The sequence below is a fragment of the Enhydra lutris genome, unplaced genomic scaffold (assembly GCF_002288905.1).
Source record: "Enhydra lutris kenyoni isolate GAN:26980312 unplaced genomic scaffold, ASM228890v2 scaffoldscaffold217, whole genome shotgun sequence".
NCBI lineage: Eukaryota > Metazoa > Chordata > Mammalia > Carnivora > Mustelidae > Enhydra > Enhydra lutris.
Genome location: NW_019154301.1, coordinates 33,270 through 50,224, shown reverse-complemented (window position 1 = coordinate 50,224; position 16,955 = coordinate 33,270). Strand labels below are relative to the sequence as shown.

Below are 16,955 nucleotides of genomic sequence, written 5' to 3'. Positions count from 1 at the left end.
GGGGGGGGGGGGGGGGGGGGGTCAGGGTGACGCCGGAAGCCAGTGATGTTCGCACGCCCACTTCCTGGCTCTGACAGCCTCTCCTGTCTCTGGCCCTGGGGACTGAGGGGCTGCAAGGCACATGACAGCCCCCAGCCCCAAAGGCCGGGCCCCATTCCATTGAGAGCACTCGACTTCCTCCTGTCTGCATCTTGGGAGCTGCAGCTCACGGACTTGGGGGCTGGGGAGGGGACCCCCGGGAACCTCCCTGCCCCTGTCCTCAGCCCAGCTCTGGGGGCAGCTCAGGTGAGCCAACACCTGCCATCTAATAGGCAGATCCGAGCTCCCCAAGACAGGGGGAAGCCCTCAGCAGGAGGGCACCGGAGAACTTGACCTCCCACGTCAGGGTCTAAGCCCCCAGGCTCTGTGCTTGGGTGAAAAGCCTCTGGGCTCTGCCCACCAAGCACAGAGAGGCAGGGGCTGCTCTCCACACCCCAGGCTTCTGCGGGCTGGTTTCGGACAAGGATCTGGCATTCCCTTTCACCCCCTTGTTGTTCTGAGGCTCCTCTGTCTTTAGGGTGAGGTCTGTCCATAACACCTGGGTTCCTCCCTTCCAATAAAAGTTCATTCCGGTTTTGGAGGAAGGAGCTAGAAGGAACCGGCAGTGGAGGGGAAGGGGTCAGAGGAGGAAACAGACCACAGTGAATGCCGCCACACCCCAGCTGGCCAGCGGGGCTGGCGCACGCACGTGAAGGCGGGACCAGGGCGCACGCAGGCAGAGGCGGTGGTTTCCAGAGGTTACCAGAAAAAGAAAGAGGGCTGGAAGAGCCTGTGGGAAAGAAGAGGGGAGCAGGGGTGAAGGCCCCCAGGGAGATGTCCTGCTCTAGCCTGGAACACGAGCCCTCCAGGCCTGGAGTCCCTCCCAGTCTGCACACAAATCAAGGCACAGATGGGGGCAGTCCAGCCGAGGTGGTCGTGCAGTGCCGCGGCGTGAGTCCCCCAGCACCCAAGTGCTCTGGGCTGCGTCCGTGCCCCAGGGTGTGGGCCTGGCAGTCCGTGTGACCCCTCGTGGCTCGGAGGTCTGAGAGATAGCTCTCTGTGGCACTCATGACCTCAGAAGTGGGCGCCTCTGAGCAGAGCTCTGGTTTGCCAGGCCCCTGCCCCAAGCAGCTGCTGCCAAAGCAGACCTGGGCGCTCGGCCACGATGCGGAAGGAGGGCAGCTGAGGGGTTGGGGCCAGCGGGAGGAGGAGCTTGATCTTTTGGTGCCTTCTCCATTGTTGAACCCTGTGAATGCATTCCTGTCAGAGACCGCGTGTGCCCGCGATGCTCTGCTCTGAGCCTGCGTAGCACCGGGCCTGCAGCTGGGGCAGGCCAACGGGCCCGGCAAGGGGTCACCGGCTCCTCTGCAGACGACAGAAGTCCAACAGCCAGGAAGGCGGGTTCTGCGGGGTGCCGAAGGGCGGGGCCTCCTGGCGGCCGCCCAGCTGGCATCACATGGTCCGGCCGTAGGCAATGCCCCCCTTGCTGGAGATGCCAGACCACGGCAGGAAGCTGCAGAGCAGGCTGTGGGCCTGACGGTAGATCCTGTGTGGGATGGAGCAAGGGCTCAGGTTCGCTAGCGCGGAGCCCGGGTGTTGGATGTAGTCCGGGATTGTCCAGGGAGGGTGGCCGCCGTTGATGTAGGGCACATAGGTGAAGCCATCTTTTAAGGACCCCTCGGATGGAGTAGTAATAGGGCAGATAGTGATGTTGCTTAAAGTCTCCGTTTTCATAGAAGTTGATTGCTGTGTTGTTGGTGGTGAGGACATGCAGGTAGATGGCTTTGCAGTGGTCTTGGGCGGTGGTTGATATGTGATCCTTCAAACTCTCAAGAAAAAGGGAACCTATGCCGTGCTTCCTGAACTCCTTCACTACTCCCAGACTTAGAATGTACGCAACCTGCGTGTCGACAGAGAAGTTGGAGGCTAGAATACCTCCATCCTCCTTGTGTATCTTGCTCCTACTTTTTATTTCGGCTACTATCATTCCCACGATGGCGCCCCTGTAGGTTGCGGCAAGGGAAAAGAATTTCTTGTTGGAGGTGATATCACGATACCGTGAGTCTGGGTACTCGATGGGGAACCAGTCGCCGCACAGATGCTTCACGGTGTCTCTGTCATCGTGGCAGAGGAGGCGTAGGCTGACCTCGCTGAGGGCGCTGGACGGCACCACCTCTGTCATTTCACGCCTCAGACGGGAGCTGGCGGCAGCGGACGCTGTCGTGGGGCTCAAAGCATCCTGGGGTCGCGGGCTGCCGAGAAGTGGGGTCGCGCGGAGCCCGAAACGAGTTATGTAACCAGCAGGGGCCACAGCCGGGATGGAGGCGGCGGCCCGTGGCCTATGATGGTAAATTATTATAGGACTTTAACAATTCTTGCGAAAGGATTATGAGCCCTCCACATGTAAACTAAAAATATGAAGCTGGAATTTATTGCCTACTAGTAAGAGGGAACTATGCTGGTCAAGTCTTTTCTGACAGAGCAGTCTGCTATGCTTATATAGGGTTTTGGGAAGAGTAGAGTTTAAGGTTTGGGGGACTTTCAGAGAATTAAGTGGTTTGTCCTCATCTGAAACACCATGGTAATTTGGGTGCAATGGTTGGTTGGTTGGTTGGTTGGTTGGCACTCGAGGCATGTGTATTGGAGTGATTTTGTTCCATACTGGCTTTCTTTTAGAAAGGAGGAGCTGACATTGCCTGATTGGTGAGTGAGGCCAGTAGGCCTCGATCAATTACACACATTTAAAACTGCATATGGTGGCTTCTTGTTACTATTGCTTCATATGTGGGTTCCCTCCACCCTAAGTTTGAGGTGACTTTAACTAGATTTTTTTGATTTAAAAGTTGCTTCTATCAACTGTATTCAAAATGAAAGCTATTTCATATTCTATAATTATAGATTTATTTTTGAAATTTAGGTCAAGAAAGATTGTTTAATAATTGTTTTCAGGAAGATCCTTCTTTTTTGGATGTTAAATTTTAACTAAAATAGTTATCTGTTTAACAGTTTTAAAACAATCATTGCTAGCTTTGTTTTTGTTTTCAGTGCTCTTAGGGGCTCGTGTTCAATTCCTAAATTAATAATCTCTTGTGGGAAATTTAGTCTTTTTGTGAGTTTATGTAGCTATATGCTAATAATATTCTCTTGCATGCATTTAGTCCATGAAAAAGTAATTATAATTTTGTATTAGTAAATCTAGCTTTTTATATTAGGATAAAATAGTAAGCTAAAAGTATACAAAAGTTACCAAATCATTTTCTTTAAGAAAATTAAAAAGAAATTATTTGTGAGAGAGAGAGTATGAGCAGGAGGGAGGGGCAAAGGGAGAGGGGGAAGCTCAGTGGGGAGCCTGATTTGGGGTTCAATCCCAGGACCTGGAGATCATGACCTGAGCTGAAGGCAGACCTTATCCGACTAAGCCACCCAGGCACCCCCAAATAATTTTATTTTCAAACAAAATTAATCACATTATTGCTATTTTTGACATGTGAGTATTGTTGAATTTTGTCCAGATTTTTTGAGGTACAATTGACAGATAACTGTGTAAGGTATACCTGTATTACTTTAATACACTTTTATATTGTAAAATGATAATAGTGTTAATAACTCTATCACCTCACATAATTATCATTTCTTTTTTAGCAACTTTTACAACTTTCAAATATATAGCAGTATTATTAACTGTAATCACCATTCTGTACATTAGATCCTCAGATCTTACTAATCTTGTAACAGGAAGTTTGTACCCTTTAGCCAATATCTACCCATTTCCCTCAGCTTCCTACCCCTGGCAACCACAAATCTATAAATGTGTTTTTTTAAAGATTCCATGTGTAAGTCAGATCATAGAGTATTTATCTTTTTGCGCGACTTCCTTCACTTAGCTTAATTCCCTCAAGGTTCATTCATGTTGTCGCAGATGGCAGGGTTTCCCTCTTTTTTTGTGTGGCTAAAAATATTCCATTGTAAATATATACCACATTTTTAAATCAATGGATCCACTGATGGGCACATAGGTTGTTTCCGTGTCTTGGCTGTTGTAAATAATGCTGCAGTAAATGTGGAGCCACAGATACCTCTTTGAGTTACTGATTCATTTCTGTCAGAATGTTCCCAGAAATGGGATTACTGGATATTCTGATAGTTCTATTTTTTAGTTTTTTGAGGAACCTCCACATGGTTTTGCATAGTGGCTGTACCAGTTTACAGTCCTGTAACAGTGTGTAAGGATTCCCTTTTCTGTACATCTTTGCCAGTGGTATCTCTTCCCTTTTTGATGTAAGCCATTTTAACAGGTGTGAGGTGATAGATATATCATTATGGTTTTGATGTGCATTTCCCTGATGAATAGTGATGTCAAGCCCATTTTTTGGTCCTGTTGGCCATTTGAATATCTTCTGAGGAAAGCTGTCTATTAAGATGCCTTGCCCAGTTTTTAACTGAATTGTTTTTTTGCTGTTGAATTGTATGAATTTCTTATACACTTTACATATTAACCTTTTTCAGATGGTGTGGTTTATACATATTTTCATCCATTCTGTAGGTTGCTTTTTCATTATGTTTCTTGTTTCTGCTTTGTTTTTTAGATTTTATTTAAATTCAACTTAGTTAACATATATTGTATTATTAGTTTCAGGGGTAGACTTTAGTGATTCATCACTTGCATGTAACACCCAGTGCTCATCACAAGTGCCCTCCCTAATGCCCACCACACAGTTAGACCATCTTCCTGCCCACCTCCCCTCCAGCAACCCTGTTTCTTTCCTCTAGTTAAGAGTCCCTTACGGTTTGCTTCCGTCTCTGTTTTTATCTTATTTTTTCCTTTCCTTCCCCTATATATACAACGTAAATGGAACTAGAGTGTTGCTCATTTCTTTTGCCGTGCAGAAACATTGCTTGTTCCATTGTTTTTGCTTTTGTTGCTTGTACTTTTGATGTCACATCCAAAATCATTGCCAACATCAATGTCAGGGAGATTTCCCCCTGTTTTCTTGTAGGAGTTTTATGGTTTAAGGTTATATATTTAAGTCTTTAACCCAGTTTTGGTTAATTTTTGTGAGTGGTGTAAGTTAGTGGTCCGGTTTCATTCTCTGCATGTGAATATCCAGTTTTCTCAGGATCACTTATTGAAGAGATTATCTTTTTTTCCTTGAGTGTGCTCAGCTCCCTCATCAAATTTTAGTTGACTAGATCCATGGGTTTATTGTCCGGTTCTTGATTCTGTTTCTTTGGGTTTTGTGTTTTTTGTTTTTTGTTTTTTTTTTATGAATGGTCATCCTATTTTGATTACTATACCTTTGTAACAGTTTGAAAACAGGAAGTGTGATGCTTCCAGCTTTGTTCTTTCCCAGGATTGATTTGCTCATTTAGGGTGTTTTTTGTTCCATGTAAATTTAAGGATTCTTTTTCCTATTTCTCTGAAAAATGTCACTGGAATTTTGATAGGGATTGCGTTAAATCTACAGATGGCTTTGAGTCATGAGATATTTAGTGTTGATTTTTCTAATCCGTAAATATTGAGATATCTTCCTATTTGTGTGTCTGATGTTTCTTTTATCAAAGTCTCATAGTTTTTAGTGTACATATCTTTCACCTCGTTGGTTAAATTTATTCCTAAGTATTTTGTTCTTTTTGATGCTTTTGTGAATGGCATTTTTAAATTTCTTTTTCAGATTTTTTTGGTTAATGTATAGAAATGTAACGGATTTGTATATGTGGATTTTTTGTATGTTTCATCTTTGCTAGTTCTAACAGCTTTTTGGTGGTGTCTTCAGGATTTTCTATATGTAAGATCATATCCTCTGCAGACAAAGACAGTTTGATTTCTTCTTTTCTGATCTGGATGCCTTTCATTTCTTTATCTAGTCTGATGTTGAATATGAGTGGTAAAGTGGGCACCTTTGTCTTATTCTTGAACTTAGAGGAAAAACTTTCAGTGTTTTGCCACTGAGTATGATGTTAGCTGTGGGTTTTTCATATGTGGCCTTAATTATGTTCAGGTATGATACTTTGGTATCCACTTTACTGAGAGTGTTTATCATGAAAAGATGTTGAATTTTGTCAAATGTTTTTTCTGCATATATTGAGATGTTCATATAATTTTTTTTCATTCTGTTAATGTGTATCAAACTTACTGATTTGATTTGATTTCTGTAGGATAACTTTGCTTAGTAAAGTGTTCTTGGTTGGCAGTTCTTTTCTCTCAGCATTTTTTTTAAAGATTTGATTTATTTATTTGACAAAGAGAAAGAGATCACAAGTAGGCAGAACAGCAGGCCTAGAGAGAGGGGGAAGGAGGGCTCCCCACTGAGCAGAGAGCCTGATGTGGGGCTCAATCCCAGGACCCTGAGATCATGACCTGAGTTGAAGGCATAGGCCCAGCCCACTGAGCCACCCAGACATCCCTCTCTCAGCATTTTGAATATACAATCCCATTCTTCTCCTGGCATGTAAGGTTTCTGCTAAGAAATTGCTAATAGCCTTATGAGGGTTCACTTGTAGGTGACAAGCTTCTTTTCTCTTGCTGCTTTTATGATTCTCTCTTTGATTTTTATTTTCAACAGTTTTATTATAATGTGTTTTGGAGAAAATCTCTTTAAGTTGAATTTGTTTGATGACTGAGCTTCATAAACTTGGATTCCAAATGTTTCTCCAAGTTTGAGAGTTCTCACCCATGACTTCTTTAAGCCTTATGTCTTTTTCTCCCTCTCTCCTCCTTCCAGAACTGCAGTAATTTACACGTTGTTTCTTTTAGTGGTATTCCGTAATCCCATAGGGTTTTCTCACTCTTTTTCTTTCTTTTTTCTTTGTTCTCCACTGATTGGATAATTTTAAAGTTTTAAAATTTAAAAACTTTAAATTCACAGTAGTTTTTTTGGGTGCATTTTCATCTCAATGATTTCTTTTCTTTTCTCTCTCTTTTTTAAAAGATTTTATTTGTTTGACACAGAGAGAAGGATCACAAGTAGGCAGAGAGGCAGGCAGAGAGAGAGGAGGAAGCAGGGAGCCTGATGCCGGGCTGGATCCAAGGACCCTGAAATCATGATGGGAGCTGAAGGCAGACGCTTAACCAACTGAGCCACCGAGGTGCCCCCTGTCAGTGATTTCTATTGCTTTTTTTCATTTCATTCACTGTATTATTCAGTTCCAGAATTTTTTAGTTCTTTTTTTAACTATTTCCAGCTCTTTTTAAAAATACATATTTTATTTATTCATTTGAGAGAGAAAGCGAAAGAGATCAGGTTGGGGGAGAGACAAAGAGAGGGAGAGAGAATGTCAAGCAGACCTGGGGCTCGATCCCACAACCCTGAGGTCATGACCTGAGCTAAAACCAAGAGTCAGACACTTAACTGACTGAGCCACCCAGGTGCCCTTCCAAATCTTTATTAAACTTCTCATTTTGTTCATCTAGTATTTTTCTCATTTTATTGAACTGGCTTTTTTTTTTTTTTGAAAGATTTTATTTGTTTGTTTATTTATTTATTTTAGAGAGAGCATGTATGTGAGCCGGACGAGTAGCAGAGGGAGAGGGACATGCAGACTCTGCACCGAGCATAAGCCCGATGCAGGGGTGGATCTCATGACCTTGCGATCATGACCTGAAACAAAATCAAAGGTCAGGCGCTTAACAGACTGAGCCACCCAGGCATCCCTGAATTGGCTTTTTGTGTTTTCTTGTAGCTCACTGAGTTTCCTTAAAACTGCTATTTTGAACTCCTTTTTGGATAAACTATTGATCTTCATGTGTTTGAGATCAATTACTGGAAGATTATTGTGATCATTTCATGGTATCATATTTCCTTGACTTTTTATATTCTTTGAAGTTTTGCATTGCTGTCTTTGCATTTGAAGTAGTCTTTAATGACTACCTTTTCGGTGTGTCCAAACCCGATTTTTTTTGGTTTTTGGTTTTTGGTTTTTTTTTGCTCTGGTGGTGTGCTGGAACTTTACTGTAGGAAATCTGGTTTTCCAAAAAGGCTCTCTCTTCAATGGGTGATTATCTAAGACAGTGTTTTCCAGGGGCTCCTAGATGTGGTTGAGAGGAAGGGGCTGGAGCCAGTGTATGGACTATTGCTGAGTCCATAGCTGGGACTGTGGTGAGTGTGCCTGTTATCTGATGCATGCGTAGACAAGAGTTTTCCTAGGTCCCTTGTTTATGGTGCTTGGTTCCACAGCTCCTACAAAGAGGTCCACAGCCATTTTGTCACCACAAAGACATTGTATTGTAATTGTATATTTATCTGACTTTGAAGCAAGGGATGTGTGTTTTCTTATATATGGTTGGACTTGATAACTGTTCTGTGAACTAATAAGTGAATTGAGATGGGTAGCAGAATTTTACAAAAAAATTTTTTTTATTCTTTACCAGTAAAATTATTAGAAAACATTGGCTTTTTAAAAAATTTTTTAAATTTTTAAAAATATTTTTTAAAATTTAATTTTTTCCCAGTGCTCCAAGATTCATTGTTTATGGACCACACCCAGTGCTCCAAGCAATACATGCTCTCCTTAATATCCACCACCAGGCTCAACCAACACCCCACCCCCACCCCTCCAAAATCTTCAGTTTGTTTCTCAGAATCCACTGCTCTCATGGTTTGTCCCCGCTCCGATTTCCTCCAACTCATTTTTCCTCTCCATCTCCCAATGTCCTCCATGTTATTCCTTATGCTCCACAAGTAAGTGAAACCATATGATAATTGACCCTCTCTGCTTGACTTATTTCACTCAGCATAATCTCCTCCAGTCCTGTCCATGGTGATACAAACGTTGGGTATTCACCCTTTTTGATGGAGGTGTAATATTCCATTTGTCTGTTGAAGGGCATCTTGGCTCTTTCCACAGTTTGGCGATTGTGGCCATTGCTGCTATGAACATTGGAGTACAGATGGCCCTTCTTTTCACTACATCTGTATTTTTGGGGTAAATACCCAGTAGTGCAATTGTAGGGTCATAGGGAAGCTCTATTTTTAATTTCTTAAGGAATCTCCACACTGTTCTCCAAATTGCCTGCACCAACTTGCATTCCCACCAACAGTGTAACAGGGTTCCTCTTTCTCCATATCTTCTCCAACACTTATTGTTTACTGTCTTGTTGATTTTGGCCCTTTTAACTGGTATAAGGTGGTATCTCAATGTGGTTTTGGCTTGAATCTCCCTGATGGCTAGTGATGATGAACATTTTTCATGTGTCTGTTAGCCATTTGTATGTCTTCTTTGGAGAAGTGTCTGTTCATGTCTTCTGCCCATTTTTTGATGTGATTATCTGTTTTGTGTGTTAAGTTTGAGGAGTTCTTTATAGATCTTGGAAATCAGCCCTTTATCTGTAGTGTCATTTGTGAATATCTTCTCCCAATCCGTGGGTTGGCTCTTTGTTTTGCTGACTGTTTCCTTTTATGTGCGGAAGTTTTGATCTTGATGAAGTCTCATTTTTGGTGAAATGATGAAGTTCATTTTTGCTTTTGTTTCCTTTGCCTTTGGAGACCTGTCTTGAAAGAAGTTGCTGTGGCCGATGTCGAAGAGGTTACTGCCTATGTTCTCCTCTAGGATTTTGATAGATTCCTGCCTCACATTCAGGTCTTTTATCCATTTTGAGTTTATCTTTGTGTATGGTACAAGAGAATGGTTGAGTATTTATTTGAGAGAGAGAGAGAGAAAGAGAGAGCAGGAGAGGGGGAAAGGTCAGAGGGAGAAGCAGACTCCCCGTGGAGCTGGGAGATTGCTTTGGGACTTGATCCTGGGACTCCGGGATCATGACCTGAGCCAAAGGCAGTGACTTAACCAACTGAGCCACCCAGGCACCCGAAAACATTGGCTTTTTAATGGATATTTTAACTGGATTTTTAAAAATAGTGATCCTGCTTTGGATACAAAGGAATTAAGGAAAGGGGAAAAAGAAAAACAAACATCAAAAGAATCTGTGATTACACCAAGGTTTGAGAAAGCCCCTTCTCTAACTTCTCGTCCACTACGAATGAATGATGACAGCACTTCAAGTGGAATGGATCAGGATGAAGGAAGGTAAAATCTACAAATTCTTTATTTCCCTCTGAAGGAATTTTAACAGTGATTACTTTTTATGGAAATAAAATGCTGTAGTGTAGGTACAGGCGAAGACAAGAAATACTCAAGTATATCAGACACACTGCTTGAAAGGTTAAGATGAGGACAAGTGACTTTGACAGGGAGCAGTTTCAACAGTCACCGTGGATGCTGGACTGTAATGAATAAGTATAAAGAACTCCTTAGAGAATTTTTTTTAAGGTTTTATTTATTTATTTGACAGATGGAGATCACAAGTAGGCAGAGAAGCAGGCAGAGAGAGAGGAGGGGAAGCAGGCTCCCTGCTGAGCAGAGAGCCCAATGCGGGGCTCGATCCCAGGACCCTGGGATCATGACCTGAGCTGAAAGCAGAGGCTGTAACCCACTGAGCCACCCAGGTGCCCCCATTCCTTGATAATTTTAGATATTCAGTGCCTTTGACAGTATCATGAATAGCTATGGTTTTATTAGGGACTTTGAAGTGTCTGCTTATATTAACTTAATATTTGTTTAGATTCTGGGGGAAGGGGAAAGATTTTATTTATAATTGAAAAATAAACTATTAATCTTTCATAGATTATTACTTTTGTTTTATAAAGTTCTAAATTACAAAAGCCATGATTCCTGTGCCAACAGTGTTGTTGACACATATATAGTGTGCTCACTAAGTGTATGTTCGTGAATAAACAGTTGAATGAATATATGAATGCCCATTGATCAACTTCTTTAGAAGAAGCAAATCTTTAGTTGTTTGAAAGTAGATTATCAATATTGTCTATGTATGAAGTCTTTTTATTTAAAAAAATATGGTTAACATTCTTGAATTATTATTTACAATTATAGCTAAAATGGAATACTAATAGATTCATTTGCTATCAAATACTTAAAAAACACTTAAATATTACTTTCATCACATACTGTAAAACACGTGTTTTGAAGGCACATTTCCTGAATTTGAATTCTGGGTCTACTCCTGACCACCTGCACCAGCTTTGAGAAGTTACTTTTTTCTGTGCCTCATTTTCTTCCTGTGTAAAATACCTAATATAATTATCTACGTATATAAGATTGTTGTGAGGCTTAAAATACCTTTAAAACATTTAAAGTTTTCATAATAATGCATACTATTTACACAGTAGATCCTCAGAACACTAATATCATGATTATTAAAAAAGGATTTCTTTCATATAAGAACTTAACTTGCACTTTCCAAATAGTTTTTAGAGCCAGTAAAAGCTTGTTTTTATTGAAAATGACAACAAAAAATGTGGTATATTTCTTCATATCAAATAATGCAAGTAACATGATTTTCCTTTGCTTTTTGTCAGTTTGATCTAAATTTAATGCTTTGTTAAGATTATTAATAATATAGATATGATTTAGATATTCTTTGTATTTTAAGTATTTAATATTTGCCTGAAAAGAATTGTTTTTTTTTTTAGACCTGCAAAGAAAACATCTAGTGAAGAGGAAGAGGTAAAATATATATATATATATATATATATATATATGTATACATATATATATATATACACACACACACACACAAATTTTATTTCATTTATTAATTTTTAAATTTTTATTTTATTATGGTTTTTTAAGCATCAGCAGGTAATTATTTTATTTATTTATTTATTTTTATTTTATTTATTTATTTTTTTTAAGATTTTATTTATTTATTTGACAGATCACAAGTAGGCAGAGAGGCAGGCAGAAGGAGAGGCAGGCGGAAGCAGGCTTCCCGCTGAGCAGAGAGCCTGATGTGGGGCTTGATCCCAGGACCCTGAGATCATGACCTGAGCCGAAGGCAGAGGCTTTAAACCACTGAGCCACCCAGGCGCCCCATTTTTATTTCTTTTCAGCGTAACAGTATTCATTGTTTTTGCACCACAAATCATGTTTATCAGAAATATTATTCCATGGTAAAAAATTACTTTAGGAAAGGTATAGTGAAAAAAGAGAACATCTGCCTTTGTTGTACAGACATTTACTTTGAAAAAGTTGTTCAGAAACACTAGTTATTGATAAAGGTCATTTTGATAAAAATCAGTCCTTTTGAAAGTACCTTTTTTTTGCTCTTATAAAATACAGGTATTTATCATCTCTCTACACTTAGTATATTTTATCAATATTTAGGGGACATTTTGAAGTAGTATTATTTATTTGTAGGTCAAAAAGCAAATTCCTTGTATGGATGACCTTGATGACTTAACTCCGTCATCTGAAACAATTTCGGAGGGTTTCCACATGCCTTGCTCTAATTATATGACTTGCATGTCGCTAATTGAACAACATGGCATGGATTGTAAAGGTAAGACCATTGTGTAAATATGAAGCCTTTGTATGTACATTACTATAGTAATATGTGCACTTCTTGTCTAGTGCTGTGCCATACAACACTGATGTGTTATAGAGCTACTCATCTCAGAAATACATTTTATATGAAGATAGAGAAATGTTGAATACTCTTAGCCAAAGAGCTGTAATTTCCACTATACTTTTCATCATGGGAATGGCACACCTGATGTGTGTTAACTCTCCTCTTCTGTGCCTTCACCCAAGGTCAGGTTACCACTATATTTGTCCTAGAATACTGAAACAACCTCAGGACTGTTTTCCCTGTCATTCCACCTCCCAGAATCTTGGTCTACAGTGCCACCATAGTTACCATATATTTTTAAACATTTATATTTCATCACGTGACCCCCTTGCTTAAAGCTTAGCTATTACTTCTCATCGTTCTGGGCTGAAAGACCACAGTTCTCAGCCTCATCTTGGGCTGTTTCATATCCTTTCCGTGTCTCAGCTGTTTTAGATATTTTTCCTTACAATAGAGCTCTTTTCCCCTCAACAGCTTAAGTTAGGACAACTGCACATGTATGAAGTGTATAATTTGATAGTTTTGACATATATATATGCATATGAAACCGTAACTGTAATTCAGGCAGGTAATAACCCTTAAGTCTCGTGTCTCTTTGTATTCCCTCATTATGAAACTGCCGAATGGTTTTCTAAAGTAGTTGCACCATTTTCAATTGCCACCAGCAATGTCTGAGAGTTCTGATTTCTCCCTATATATTCATGAACACTTAGTATTGTCAGTTTTTTAAATCTTAGATGTTCCGATGGGTCTGTAGTATATGTATCATTATGGTTTTAATATACATTTTGCTAATAACTTATATGTTGAGCATATCTTCGTGGGCTTATTTGCCATCTGTATATCTTCTTTGAACTGTCCAAATCCTTTGTCATTTTAAAAATTAGGTTTTCTTACCTGTTGAGTTTTGAGAATTCTTTGTATATTCTAGATATAGTTCCTTTATCACCTGTTTTTTTTTTTTGCAAAGATTTTCTCCCTGTCTGTGACTTTTCATTCTCTCAACAGTATCTTTTGAAGAGCCGTTTTTCTTTTTGATGAAGTCCAGTTTATACCTTTGTTCTTTTATGGATTTTTGTTTTTGGTGTTCCTATCTGAGAAATCTTTGCCTAGCACAAGGTCAGAGGTTTTCTCTCCTGCTTTCTTTTAGAAGTTTTGCAGTTGAATAACAAGGTTTTATAGTTTTAGGTCTTACATTTAGATCTGTGATCCGTGAGATCCAGTTTGTATTCGTTTTTTTTTTTTTTAAGATTTATTTAATTTATTTATTTGACAGAGAGAGAGAGCATGAGAAGGGGGAATGGCAGGCTGAGGGAGAGGGAGAACCAGGCTCCCTGCTGAGCAGAGAGCTGGACACAGGGCTCGATCCCAGGACCCATGGATCATGACCTGAGCCGAAGGCAGCCACTTAACTGACTGAGCCATGCAAGCGCCCCCATTTTGAATTCTTTTTAAATTTATGATACAGGGTATGGGTCCAGGTTTATTCTTGAAGTTGGTAAGTTTACTTATTAGTTTTAGTAGCTTTTTAAAACATTCTGTCAAATTTTTCTATATAACCAAAGTTTATCAAACTTTTTTTTAACTACTATTTTACTGATTTCTTAAGGTGGAGCCAAAGGTCATCAGTTTGAGGCTTTTCTTTTTTAGTACATACATTCAGTGCTTTAAGTGTTCATGTGAGTGCTGCTACTGCAGGATTCCAGCAATTCTTATGTGTTATATGTTCATTTCCATTCAGTTCAGAATATTTTCTAATTTCTTTGTCTTTACTTCTTTGACCCAGGGGTTATTTAAAGATTTTATTTATTTGAGAGAGAGAGGGAGAGAGCACGAGCATGAGCTGGGGTGAAGCAGACTCCCCTCAAGCAGGGAACCCAGTGTGGGGCTTGATCCCAGGACCCTGAGATCATGACCTGAGCCGAAGGCAGACACATAACCGACTGAGCCACCCAGGCTCCCTGACCCAGGGTTTATTTAGATGTGTGTTAACTAGTTTGCAAATATTTGAGTATTCACCAGAGATATTTTTATTCTTGATTTCTAATTTGATTTCTTTGTGGTCACAAAACACACTCTTACGACTTCAGTTCTTTTGACTTACTCCTTTTATTATCATTTATTTTATGACCCAGAATATCGTCTCTCTCGGTAAGTGTTCCATGGATGCTTGAGAAGAACGGTGGTGTTCAAGTCTACTATGTACTTGCTGATTTTCTGCCTACTGAAATCTCAGACTATAATTGTGAATTTGCTTGTTCCTCTGAAGTTCTGTCAATTTTTACTTTATGTATTTTGAACCTATTAATACATGCATAAACATTTAGGTTTATTATGCTTCCTTTGGTTGACCTTTTTATCATTATTAAATGAACTTATTTATTGCTGCTAATGTTTTTTGCTTTGAAATCTATTTTGTCTGGTATTAATGTAACCACTCAGGCTCAGCTTTCTTTTGCCAAGTGTTAGTGAGGTCTATCATATTTCTGACCTCTTAACACATTTGTAGTTTTTACAGTTAACGTGCATTTTTTATAGGTGGCAGATAGCTGGGTCTTTCTTTTTTATCCATTTTGACAGTCTGCCTTTTCATTGAGGCTTTTAGAACATTTTCATTTAATGTGATTATTGATGTAGTTGATTTGAATCTGTCATGTTGTTTGACTTCAATTTGTCCTTTCCGATCTTCATTCCATTCTCTTCTTTTTCTGATTTCTTTTAGATTAATCAAGTAATTTTTATGATTTAGTTTTATTTATGTGTGTATATGTATGTATGTATTTTGCTTACTAGCTATAACTCTTTAGTTTTGCTATTTTGGTGATTAGAGCCTAAAGTATATGACTTAAGCATCATAGTCCTCCATCTAGTAATGTTATAACACATCATATGTCGTTTAAGAAAATTAGAAAGGTTTACTTCCTTTTCTTCACTCCTAGCCAGATCCTTCTGGATCTGTGGGTTTATAGTTTTCATTAAGTTTAGAAAGGTTTTGGCCATTTTTTCATTTCTTTTTTTAAAGATTTTATTCATTTATTTGAGAGAGAGAAGGAGGGAGAGAGAGAGTGCACGAGCCGGGGGGGAGGGGCAGAAGGAGAGGGAGAAACAGACTCCCCTCTAATGGGGGAGTCCAATACCGGTCTTGATCCTAGGACCCTGAGATCATGAAATCATGACCTGAGCTGAAGGCAGACGCCGATTGACAAATCCACTCAGGTGCCCCCGTCATGTTTTCTTCGAATATTTTTTTCTAGTTCCTTTCCTCTACCTCTTTGGGAAATTGTATATTAGCTTCTCACAGTTTTCAGATGTCAAGTTTCAGTCTTTTATTTTGAGCTGTCTAATATGTGTTTATTCCAATCCAGTGTGTTTTTCATGTCTGACATAATTTACATCTGTGTAAGTGCTATTTGGTTTTTTAAAAATTAGCTTCTATGCCTCCACTTACCTTTTTATGCTTTCTTTGGAATTCTAGCTAAGTTAATGACAAACAGTTTGATCCTTTCCCGTCCTGCTCTTATGAATTGTTAGGTGAATCCAGAGTAGTGTTCAGCCTAGAGCTCATAATTCCCCACTGCTGAGCACAACCTACTTACTCTATTCATTGTGCTGCGGGTTATGAGTGTTTCCAGCATGGCTAATGGGGATAGATACTGCCCCTGGTGCCATGTGAGCTCCAGACAGGGTGTCCTCTGCTCTTTCCAGACGGATCTTTCCCCTGGTCACAGGAGATTTCCTTACGGGCGTGCATTGGTTATTACTCTTCTGATCTCCGGGGTTCGTTCTTTGTTCTGCTTTCTCCTCGCCAGTGCTTTGACCTCTGATCTCATCTGTCTTGGTTTCACCAGACTCCGTTTCATCACCTCAACTCAGGGAGTCTGGTGGAGTCTATCTCAGTTTCTTCCCCTGTGTCATGGCCTGGAAATTGTCCCAAGGCAGTGAGCTCAGGTATGTGTTAGGCTAACTTCTTGTGTTTTCAGGGATCGTTGTCCTTCATTGCCTGAATTCCTTTTTCTTGAAAATGATTTTAACGTGTATTTTACCTGTTTTTGTTTGGCTTTTTTTCAGGTAGGAAGATAAATCAGTACCTGTTACTCCATGTTGGCCAGAAGCAGATTGTAGTAGAGCTTTGGCACATGCTACAGACCATCTATAATGCTCTCCCTCCTCCTCTGCTCACGTGCTTTCCGCTCCTCCTCCATTTCTCAGGATAGTTCCTCAGGGAAATCTTCCCTTCTTACCGTAGATCAAGTTATGTTATATGATCATAGAACTCTTTTATTATAGGAACTATCTGAATTTCTCATTGTGTTCTCCTTCACTAGACTTTAAGCTAAATAAAAGCCAGAGATCTGCAGAGCTTAGTGTAATATCTTTTGTTTTTTATTTATTTGAGAGATAAATTTTTAATTTTATTTATTTATTTATTTATTTGAGAGACAGAGTGCATAAGCTGGGGGAGGGGCAGAGGCAGGGGGAGTAGTAGACTCCCCACTGAGTAGGGAGCCCAATGTAC

The 16,955-nt window shown here is 40.0% G+C and overlaps 1 protein-coding gene and 1 pseudogene across 1 annotated transcript in view; one reads left to right on the top strand and one right to left on the bottom strand.

Annotated features, from left to right (window-relative positions):
- The window catches only part of LOC111140173 (ankyrin repeat domain-containing protein 26-like), a gene marked incomplete at its 3' end in the record, with an annotated part of 73,038 nt that overhangs the window by 30,883 nt on the left and 25,200 nt on the right, over positions 1 to 16,955 (top strand). The window contains exons 13-15 of the mRNA XM_022492515.1: positions 9,871 to 10,038; positions 11,502 to 11,535; positions 12,229 to 12,370. Coding sequence (XP_022348223.1) covers positions 9,871 to 10,038; positions 11,502 to 11,535; positions 12,229 to 12,370 — 344 coding nt within the window. The remainder of the gene's footprint in view (positions 1 to 9,870; positions 10,039 to 11,501; positions 11,536 to 12,228; positions 12,371 to 16,955) is intronic.
- Positions 1,471 to 2,200, bottom strand: LOC111140174 (annotated as a pseudogene).